This window comes from Aulonocara sp. 'chitande type north' Nkhata Bay, linkage group LG11 (genome assembly GCF_057382095.1).
Source record: "Aulonocara sp. 'chitande type north' Nkhata Bay isolate Kocher_YH1m ecotype deep benthic linkage group LG11, A_spYH_male_GT1.1, whole genome shotgun sequence".
NCBI classification, from domain to species: domain Eukaryota; kingdom Metazoa; phylum Chordata; class Actinopteri; order Cichliformes; family Cichlidae; genus Aulonocara; species Aulonocara sp. 'chitande type north' Nkhata Bay.
Window position 1 is genome coordinate 24538522 of NC_141354.1, and position 11682 is coordinate 24550203.

At 35.7% G+C, this 11682-nt stretch overlaps 1 protein-coding gene across 1 annotated transcript; it reads right to left on the minus strand.

The window, feature by feature from the left end:
- Nucleotides 1–990: 990 nt before the first annotated feature.
- On the minus strand, nucleotides 991–11196 carry LOC147319032 (cell adhesion molecule CEACAM1-like). Its single transcript, XM_086309967.1, has 10 exons — nucleotides 10961–11196; nucleotides 10307–10630; nucleotides 9537–9815; nucleotides 8534–8797; nucleotides 6750–7022; nucleotides 6343–6597; nucleotides 5336–5441; nucleotides 4872–4897; nucleotides 4413–4444; nucleotides 991–3866 (listed from the first exon to the last, which is right to left on the minus strand). The coding sequence occupies exons 1-10, from the start codon at nucleotides 11004–11006 to the stop codon at nucleotides 3639–3641; spliced, it is 1833 nt and encodes a 610-aa protein (XP_086166093.1). The 5' UTR covers nucleotides 11007–11196; the 3' UTR covers nucleotides 991–3638.
- Between the last annotated feature and the right edge of the window lie 486 nt (nucleotides 11197–11682).

An 11682-nucleotide genomic window follows, 5' to 3' on the forward strand; every position in this document is an offset into this window, starting at 1 on the left:
ACACGTGGGTCTTTTTTATTACTTGTGGTTCCCTCTAGTTCTAAATAAGGTCTTCATAAAATGTATGACCAGAATATGACCTGAATTGCTGACTATAAAGAGTTATCAGTAAACCTGACACTGGTGTTGATACGGTAATGAAGCTCACATTATATTTCCTCTTTTCACAAATCTTGCTCAATGAGTATTCCTTTTTACTTCTCTAATCCTCACTGTGTGTGTCTGTATGTGTGAGGCATTATTTCCCTAAATGACTATGAATTTTAAGCCTAATTACATAAACGATAAACTACAAACTAGCAAACACATCTAATTAAAATATTAACCTTAGCATTTATTTCTATGTTTTATTATTGTCATTATTATTTTGGGTGTTTTATTATTTTAGTTCTCTGTTACTAGTAGAGAAGTCTTCCCAGCTGTCAGACACTAAGAGAAGTTATTAAATATTGTGTTCAAATAGGTCGCACTTTTCAGAAGAAACAAAGAGCAAACAGTAAAAGACTCAGTAATCTGTCAGTTTGTGGTATAATTCTATTTTCAAATTTAAGTAAAAGCATATGTGTCGATGTGTAATATGTAACAGACGTCATGTGTTCATTAACAGGTACTTTTACTGCACTGTTATTTGATTTTATTGCTGTGATGACATTAGGTTGGCACGGCAACGTATTTTATGTACAATGACCTTTGAATTTATTGCTGCAGTTAAAATGCAGTTAAGAGTTTCATTCCAGGAACTAAATTTATTTTTGTATAATTAGGCTACAACTACTTCCTCCTGCAGTTACACTTCTAATAGTTTCTCCGTCTTTTGTTTTATAACTTTAAACTAAGTAAACAAACACCAAAGAAACTTTCAACAGTATAGTTGCAATAATAAATGGGCCTTCATTTGCAGCCCTCTTTGGGTCTTGCGAATAAGAAGATATTTATGTTCCTGTTCTGAACTTCTTTATTTTTTCAGTTACAGTTCCTTTCTTGTGAAATTTTAAACAATAGATATCCATCAACTACTGTGTCATTTCATCTCTGGAAAAACAAAAACAAACAAAGAGACACATGCATGAATTTTAACACAGAAGCAAAAGTGTCACTAAAGCAGAACATGCTCTGTAAACTCAGTAGTTGAAAACGTATTTTATTCATTTGAAGAAGTATATTATTAGAAATACATTAAAAAATAACATGCAGCTATCATCATTGCACTCCTGAGTGAACAGGTGCCAACTGGTTACACATTTATTTAACTTTCATTTCGGCATGTGGCAGAAAAAAAGACATCACCTTTCAATGGACATAAAACACCCACAGGGACAATGCACATGTAGCTTGATCTTCAGTAATGGGTAACTAATGGGGGGAGGGCTGACTGAGATAACCACTAGACAAACACTGAAGATACGAGGGAGTCTTCTCTCATGGTTTCATGTGCTCTAAACTAACGTTATTGTTTTACACAGAAGACCAACAATGACCCAAGTACAGATTGCACACACAGTCAGAATTGATACATTTGATTTGAACTAAAGTGAATTGAATAGAAAGGGTGAATGACAAGTGTTGTTGGTCCGCAGTTAAACAATGAATGGCATTGATTCAATGAGTTTAAAGCCAGAGTTAAGACAAACTACTCTTATTTGTTGATTGAAGCCTTGTTCTTTAAATAGACATAACTCCTTGTTACCAAATGCACACTAAGAAAAGGACAAGTGCCATCTCTGTCACGCATTTATTGCTTGAATGATTTCAAACACAATCCTTAGCAACACCTGCCAGGATCCAGTGCCTACTTGCAAATGAATTAGTTTGATACATGAAGCACACTACTAAGACTACTAAAAAATATTATATATTTCCACAGCAGCCACAGAACAAAGAAAAAGATGTTTTGTTATATGATGTCTTCATTTTATTTACAATACCCTTAAACTGAAGTCATACAGTTATTGACTGTCAACAGTTTTCAGTTCACTCAACATTAAAAAAAGAAAGAACTTTAAATCTGTAGTAAAATTCTCTGATCATATTTTACTCTCAAGTGGGATATTCTGATTTATTAAAAAGACACCTTAAAATGTGTGCAATTCTAATGCATCTAATGCCTTTACTGAAACATCGCACACTACAGTATCATTAAGCGCTGTTTATGTTTGCACTATTGAGATATAGATATTGACAGAGGAGGCAAATGCCTTGCCATCTTAGCCTGCAAACATGCATGAATGGGACAATTTTGTGTAGAAATTTTTTCTGGGTTTTTCAGAATTAACATGGCAGAAACATTTCAGACACAAATAGAAATGCACAGACAGAAAAGAATAGAAAACAGGAACAAGTAAAAAAAATAAAAAATAAAAAAAATAAGCCCTGCAATTCCCACATAGCACATTATACATTACTTAGCAAACCTCTTAATACAAAACATGGTGACAATTCTGAAGATGAAGTCATCTAGGCATGTTGAAGGGATTTAAATGATAAAGTAGCTCACTGTTATCATACATATCAATAACTATACTCATCACACAGGTTCACTTGTCCCAGGAAAACATCTACAGTTCCCTCATGTTTATGTAAACCCTGACAAAGATAAAGCGTGCCTATATAAAGCATTTATTGTTATTTATCAGGGTAAGTAAAAAAAGAAAAAAGATGTAGTATTATTCTGAAATATGATCCACATTATTGTCTAGTGTGCAATGGATGATTTCCCCAAACCTGCCCAATAGCACCAGAAAATGTTTGAAAGTCTGGAGTCATTCAAATGATTTTAAACAGAAGCATTATTAGTTATTGTCACTGCTGACCTTTCGTTTGCAGGGACGATAAAGCAGATTTTATTTAAATCTTTAAATTGCTGCACCTTTACAGTTCACTGTTTTGGGGTGGCTGTAGCTCAGGTGGCAGAGCAGGTCAGCCACTAATCAGAAGGTCAGTGGTTCGATCCCAGGCTGCCTCCTGGCTGCATGACAAATATCCTTGGGCAAGATACTAACCCCATGTATGCCTACTGGTGGTGGTCAGAGGGCCCGGTGGCGCCAGTGTCCAGCAGCCTCGCCTCTGTCAGTGCGCCCCAGGGCAGCTGTGGCTACAATGTAGCTTGCCATCGCCAGTGTGTGAATGTGTGTGTGAATGACTGAATGTAGTGTGAAGCGCTTTGGGGTCCTTGGGGACTAGAAAAGCGCTATACAAATGCAGGCCACTAAAATAATGAAGTAATGAATTGTCACACTGATCATCAAGTAGCATCCAGGAGTGTTGCTTTTTAAAAAATTACTACTTCACTATTGGCAACAAATAAGAATCTTGTATGAAATCACATGATAATATATTATGACAAAATTGACAGATAAATATCTGAATCAAATAAAAAGAATATCACTGCTCAGATAACTGCACTTTGGACTGTACAAAGAAAATGCTGAACATAAGAACAGGAACACTATGATATGCCGTTTACTCAAAGTAATAAGGAAACATTGTTACCATGGCAATAAACTTCAGAGCTGGTTGATTATTGACTACTTTTAAAGTGCTTTGACTCAGGAGTTCAAGTCCAAGCTAGCCCACAATAAATGGAGTGAGATTGACTACTTCTGGCCTGCTTGGATATGAATCTATCAGATCCAGTACACTCAGCGTACGCGAACCTGAGCATAGGTTTCTGCAGCATTAGGATCAGGCTGAGGGGCGGGCCTCCTCACGTGGTGCATGTGAGCATCATATGTAGGGAGGGAGGATGCTGCAGAAGCCCTGCTGTTCGCTTGAACCTGAGCATAATTTGAGGATTCATTCTGTACCCCCATCTGAACTCTCCCATCATTTCTCTTTGGGAAAAACCTGACATCTGCATAGTTCAACTCCTACAGAGGAAACAGAGAGTAGAATAAGATTATAACTGTGAAATACAGGGAGTCTTATCGTATTTGTTTTAGACTCTTTAAGATCCAACTTTCATTCAGTTACATTGCAATAAATTAAATATTAAACACATATATGGCTAATTTTACGAAAACCACAACCATGAGTCCGACAGTTGTATCCAGCTGTTAAGTTGGGTTTAACTCAAAGTCTGACATGGTTCAAAGTCTGATGCTGAGCCTAAGGTACACAAGTGTTAGCTGTATGTTAGGAGGCATACTCTTTTAATCGGTCCATATAAACTATATGGACTAAGCTATAGTCCATAAGTGTGTCTCAAAACTCCAAGATTATGAATCTGTGATAATTTTTCTAGCAAAATTTATAAACATAAGAAAATAGTTGATTTGAGGAATATTGGTTTTAATTCGTCTGATGTTTCTGTGAATGATTTAAGTAATGGATTTAGGGATGAAACATTGTTTCCTTAAACATATACTCAGGTATATAAATACTCATGTGAATTTAAAGGAATTAGCAACTTTTACCTGATTTGAGGAAGCTGCAGTTCCCTGGCCTCCTTTAACACAACAACAAATAATAATAATAGGAGTTAAATGTAGGGAGAAGCAATAATTCCTTTACATGTACTCAGCAGGGGTAATATTAACTAAAAGAAACTGAGAATAACACACTCAATTACATGTAAATTAAGACATGTAAATTAATTAAGTTTCACCATAAACTAATCCCAATGTATTTAGTTCAGTTTTAGTACAGGCTGCATTTACTGATTCATATACCATTTTATTATTGTTGTCATTATTTTTGTCTTTTAATGCTTTAATGCCACCACTCAAACACACACAGAAAGAGCTGGGGATTAAATGACCAACCTTCTGATTAGCAGATGACCCACTTTATCTGCTGAGCCACTAGCTGCCAACACACACACACACACACACACACACACACACACACACACACACACACACACACACACTAACCTGTTGTAGATTTCTTCAGAGGTCCTCTGTTGAGAAAGATAAAGACTTATGACTACATTACACATATAAAAATTTGCCAAATAGCAATGATATAGTCAATACATATTAAGTATTAATAATAATCAATATATCAATAATCAATATATTATCAACATTACTAGAAATTGAGATGCTGTTTGACTCTTTTTATACTTTTAGTCCCTGTTCAAAAGAAATAATAATCAGTAAGTCCAAACTATTTTTTATTTCAAGTTTTTCAAGTGTTTTTCTTAACTGACATTTTTATGACAAATACATATAATCAATTTTAAAATGTTTTCAAATACAATTTTCCGGTGTCCCCATGAGAAGTAGCAATAGAGACTCGTCAAATTAAAGCTGTAGTAATCATTAAAACCACACAGACAATGCACATTCAGAAAATGATGCACTTTTAGAAAAATGTCCACCTGTTTCCAACTTACTTTTTCTTATAAAAGAAGTATCCGCCACCAAGAGCTGCAGCAACAAGGACTAAACATGCAATTACTATTCCAGCGATGGCACCAGCAGATAATCCTGATGGTTTTTCTGGGAATGAACAAAAAGCAATAAATATTGTTGCTTTTTAAAAAAATAGGAATTACTCCATCATCTCACAGTCACTTAATAGTTTCTTTCGAATTTGTAACTGGTCAAGTTTCAGTGTCAATTTATTACACAGAAGAGCTGCTGAACTCCTTGCGTGGAGAACATTTTGTAATTTTTTAATGTTCTGTTATAACATTAAAGGACATTAAAGACACTGCAGGACATTATGGACAATACAGGGCATCCTCTATATATGGTCATAAACAACCAGAGGAGTCTTCTCAGCAACAGGTTGCTTCTCCTAAAGTCTAGGACAAACAGACTTAAAAACTTCTCTGTCCAACATGCCATCAAACTGTTTAACTCCTCACTAGAAAGGAGAGGGAGGGGAAACAGGAGGACAAAGGAGGGTGTGGACAACTAAGCTGTCATATTCTCTTATTCTCCTTTATTTATCTAATTCTGTAATTATTTACAAATTTCTGTCGGTGTTCTGCTACTGGAAATTGGAAGCTGGAAGCTACCTATAATAAAGTTCTATCTATCTATCTATCTATCTATCTATCTATCTATCTATCTATCTATCTATCTATCTATCTATCTATCTATCTATCTATCTATCTATCTATCTATCTATCTATCTATCTATCTAGATAAATAGACTGTTGAGGCACCGTGAGGCCTTGGCAAACAACTACCTTTAAATGGAGTTCTGTAATTAAAAACACTGTTGTCTCATGAGCTTGAAATGAATCTTAACCTTATTAGATGAAAGATTAATTATTAATTCATCTTAATCTTGTTAGTATCAAAGATCTCTAAGAAAATATTAGGAAGCCTATTAGTGGCATGACAGTTAAAGCTATCTAAAAAATCCAGGAGAATCAATACATGCAGGTACCTGTTACAGTCAGTCCATGCACCACTGATGAGTTTCTCTCAGTTATATTATTCCAGGCTTGACAGGTGTAGTTTCCACTGTCAGAAAGTTCAACCTCTTCTTTAATGTACTCAGCTGAATTTGTGAGTTTCTCTGTCCCATTTAAGAACCAGGTGAATCTGGCAGTTGGTGTGGATTCAGCAGAGCAGGTCAGTTTTAAGATGCCTTTGATTTTTATCTCATTTGGACCTTTGATTTGAACATTTTCTGGTCCATCTGAAAAACAGGTAAAAATAATAAATGCATTCATTACTTTTAAATTTCTGCATCACTAGACTACATATCATATTAGTTGTACCATTCAAAGTTTGAAATTATTTTACTGTATGCATGAACAAGAAGTGTAGACTGACCAGGATGTTACTTACAATTAACAGTCATGATGTATTTATCTCCATCACTGCTGATGGGGTTGCTGATATTACAAAAATATTCTCCATTGTCTTTCCTATTCACAGTGTCAAAGGTCAACACTCTGTTATTGTCAGAAAGGGTCATGTTGTCAGTCAGGGTCAGTTTGGAGCCATCCTTCATCCAGTTCCTTTTAAAGACTGAGCCAGAAGCCTCACAGGTTAAATTGACAGAGGTTCCCTCAACTGGCAGGTTTGTTGATGGTTTGACAGAAGAACCTGATATTTCCTCTGTTTGCCAAAAATAATAATAATTAAGAACAAAAATAATACGATAACAAGAACAAAAGTAGATGATCAGTTGAATACCAAATTTATACAATAAATTCAGTGATGGTGAAATAGAAGAACAACTGAAAATTCAAAATAATGAGTTTAAAAAAACCAAAGAAAACCACAGAGATGAGGAGAACTCTTGAGGTATGGTATGGTAATTCTCTGTAGAATAATGTGCAGGATAGTGATCAACACTAAATTAGAGTTATATTATCTAATACTAAAAATATTTATTATTGTTTGACATTTTCATACAACTTCACCTTCAAGGTCAAGGCATCTAATATTCAATTTAAACTTGCCGGATACTTTTAATTTGGCTATTTTCTCCAATACCAATTTAATACTAAGTGATACCAGACACTTTTTTACCCTATTTAAATATTAGTGATGTTTTGTGAGTAGATGACGAGGACAACGACAGAGAGAGACAACTTTTTATTTATGTCTTTTTGTGGTGCCAAGGATGCTACCTCTATAAGAAGGTTTATGAAGATGTGGAGTTGGAGACAGGGGTGATAAGATTATAACATGAATACAGTAAAGTCCACTCTCGCCCCTGTGGGTGGTTTTATATTCTTCAAGCTTGGGTTCTCTATCAGAGGCCCGGTAGCTTGAGGCTCCTGCGTAGTATCGATGCTGTTCCTAGGTCTGTGATCTTCTGGATAGAGATCTTGGATGTTTTCCCTGGGATTGCCTTGACAGTTTAAGGGTCACTGCCCTGAGTCCTCCGATTACCACTGAGACAACTGTTGCCTTCCCCCTCCACATCTTCTCTAGCTCCTCTATTAGCCCTTAGTATTTCTCAAGCTTCACATGTTCCTTCATCCTGATTTTGCTATCACTTGGTATTGCTACATCTATCACTACGGCTGTCTTCCTCTACTTGTCCACCACTTGTCTGTCCAGTTGGTTAGGCATCACCTGTTCATCTGAATCTGAAGGTTACACAGGATCTTTGCTTGGTTATTCTCAAATATCCTAATGAAGGTATCCCAATTTGACCTCAGGGTTTTGAAATTATAGTCGGCACAGATGTTCCTGTATACTATGCCGGACACTTGGTTATAACTTTCCATGTCTGCCCTGCCTGCTAGCATCTACCTTTTTTTTCTCAACTTCACAAGAAATTGAATTAAAATAAAAATCATCACAGTCAAAGTGCACTTGCTCTACAGTGAAAAAGTGTATAATAACTTTTCATTACATTTTCCTTGTGTTAAAGGGTGATTTGTTGTAAATCTCTTACTCTGACTGAGTTTCTTTTTTCTATCAGCTCCAGTTTTTTTCTGCATGAGCAAATATGTCAAAAGACTGCAGTATGAGTAAACCATTTTATTTGAAAATTGTTTTTCTGTATTGTTTATCTCCACAAATATTTTATATGTGTGAAATTATTATCTGAATATAGCTATAGTCAAAAATATATGCATGAATCACACAATTTAACAATAAATCAAACCTACCCAGCACAGTGATGGCTGAAGGCTCAGATGTTTGAGGTCTCAGAGTTTTGTTGTTAAAGGCCTGACAGCTGTAGTTTCCACTGTTACTCATGTTAACATTCATCAGTCTGAGCTCTGATCCAGTATCATGCTCATCTCCATTCAGAAACCATGTAAATTGGGCAGGAGGTCTGGATTCAACTGAGCAGGTGAGGCTTATGTCTGACCCCACAGCAAAGTATCCTTGTGGTGGAGATACTATCAAATTGATATTTTCTGGGCCATCTAAATGTAGGGGGGACATAGAAAAGTTAATGTTAATTGTATGAAACATTTAAAGGTATATAGCAGGGATTTCAAAGTTATTTTAAATTGTGGGCCACATACAGTCTACTTTGCTCTTAGGTGGGTCAAACCAGTGAAACTCCAATTTCAGCCAGTGTCGAGAAATTTACTTACACAATTTATCAGCTGTCATAGTATAAGACAAAGAGGAGCTTTTTCAACAGCATGTCTAAGATTTTTCACATGATAAAGAAATGAAGTGTATTACATTAAAGACATCTCTCGGCTTGACTCTGGGTTTAAAATGTAAGAAGTAATGTGTAAAATTACAGAAATCTGTCATTTAAGTACTTTGGTGTATTGTGAATGCCCTTGAAGGAGTTCTTTATCAGAACAAAAAGGTGTAAAACCTAAAAAGAATAACAGTTAATAGTCCAAAATTTCTGTCCTCCTTCACCTTTTCTAAAACCATCCAATGGGCCAGATGGGAATCTTTGTCAGGCTGATTCTGGCCCACAGGCCTTTGTATGACAACCCTGGTATATACCATTCAGTTTGGCTTATTGTGAAACTGTGACATTATTAGCCAGATCATTCCACATTATATCACAATAAAAAAAATCTACTTACTCTGTAATGTATGAAAACAAAACCATCTAAATGAAACTAACTGCACTGTGATTTAAATTATTTAAATCACCTAATAATTAAAAAAAATAAACAAATCCCAGTAACTCACAGCTGATGGAGAGGTTTACTGGATCACTGGTAACAGTACTGACAGGGTTGGACACACGACACCTGAATGGTCCCTGGTCAAAGCGGGTCACATTGATTATAGTCAGATTGGAGCCTCCATCAGTGAGCTGAACTCTGTCACTTGCTGTAACCTCAGAGCTGCCGTTCAACCAGAGGAAAGAGAGAGAGGATCCAGAGGCAGAGCAGGACAGAGAGACAGAACCACTGAACTCAACCAAGTCTGTGCTGCTGGAAGCTACCAACACACTGGAGACTTTCTCTGTGAAAGAAAAACAAGAATAAAATAGTTGTATTTTTTGGCATCAACAATAGAAAATAAGCATTAAAATTACAAAAACCTCCAATTGCAGCTAAACCTAAAATAGAAACAATATATTTATAATTAAACCATAAAAAGTAAAAGTACTGTACCAACCAAAACCTTCAAATACTTAAATTCACATAACTGACAATATCAACTCTATTCTGAACAGAATAAATTAGATTAATTGAGTTCTCAGTTCGTTCTTTATAGTATGGGGGTCAATACTACCTTATAAAATAAATAAGCCATTCAGTTTCTTACAGCCACTCTTTAATATCACAGTCTTAAGAATAAGACGAATTATTTCAAGAATGCATTACTGCAGTGAGTAGAGATGTAACAAACATGTGCTAATCATTGCAGGTGTTTTTACATGTTCAATATATTGTAAACATGCTTAAATATTGCAAAAACAATTAAGCTGTTGAATTTCTACATCTGCTCACCGTATATCACCAGAATAGTACGGCCATTCTGGGTTTTTCCAGGTTGTATAATACTAACACTGTATTCTCCAGTGTCATCCAGAGTGAGACTCCTGAGCCCCAAAGATGCAGTAGATGGGAAGAAGGTGATCCTGCCTTCATACTCAGGTTCAGTAATAGTCTCTGAGTTAATCATGGTTATTATAGTCATACTGAAATTAAAACTCCAGTTCACAGATGTAAACGGTTTCTCTGATGGAGTCAGTGTTGTAGTGAACATCACAGGTCCTCCTACAGCTGCATTCAGACGATCATCAGGCAACACACCAGCTCCTTCAGTGAAACCTGCGGGAGAAGAATAGAAAAGTGCTGTTGTTACTCAAACATATAAAACAGTTGATGAATATATAAAGATTAGCATGAAATATAGCAGGTTTGAAGAGTTTGAGTTATTTTCATTAAAGTTTAATGTCAGCTTTTCCAGATAATACTGCACATAATTCTGATCGAGTTTCAGGAATCGCTCAATAATCGCGTGGTTATCAAAACTGTTAACCAGCTGTTACTTTTGGTGACTTGTTGCTATTCTAAGCCCTTGGCGAACAACCGAAGGAAAATCTGACTTTTTGTAAAGAGACCATAAGTTATACTGAACATCTTAATTTTGAGACTTACTTGCAAATGTCACAAAAACAACAAGAAGCTGTAGTAACGAAGCCATTAATTAAATATCCGTGAAGTGTGCAGTTAGGAATGTTTTACTATCAAACTGACCAAAAATCTACTGACTCAGAATGGTGAATGAAACTCTACTTAACAAGATGCAGTGTCAGTTTCCTGCGCAAAGAGAGTCATAGTTTTTTTTGTTGTTTTTTTTTTGTAATCTGATGCACCAGAAAACTTGCAGGATGCCTCCCTCATGTGGTGCAACTGTGTTAGTGCAAGATGGAAAACTTGGAATGTTGATATAAAACGGTGATGTCCAGTCACTAGTACGGATGTTTTTCCGATTATGTCACAGTTTAATTGATCAACAGAAAATAAACCACTATGCATATATATATTCCTCACTGCATTCCACAGCCCTAGTCATTTGTTTAGTTAAAAATACTCAGAAAGATACCGAAAATGTTTTATAACCTTCCAAAATGACCTAAAAATATCAACAGAATGCAACCAATGTTGAAACAATTCATTTATTGCTAAGTTTGTTTTCGGTATTTAAAATTCTGAGTAAGACAGTGAAGCAAGGGAAAATGGTGTCTAGCATGCCCTGAGTCCAAGAAGAATAAATGTATATCTCAAAAAAACTGAATCATTTATTTTCCTTTTGAGGTAGAGAGTTTCACGGCAGGCATAACCAAAACAACAAACAAAATACAGGCCTTTTAACTGCC

Bases quoted from the DNA above. Each gene is read 5' to 3' on its own strand.
- LOC147319032 (XM_086309967.1), bottom strand. From the start codon at position 11,006: ATGGCTTCGTTACTACAGCTTCTTGTTGTTTTTGTGACATTTGCAA. The intron at 10,631-10,960 runs GTAAGTCTCAAA...CTTCTCCCGCAG, and splicing joins TGTTTTTGTGACATTTGCAA to GTTTCACTGAAGGAGCTGGT. The intron at 4,445-4,871 runs GTTAGTGTGTGT...GTTGTGTTAAAG, and splicing joins TCTGAAGAAATCTACAACAG to GAGGCCAGGGAACTGCAGCT.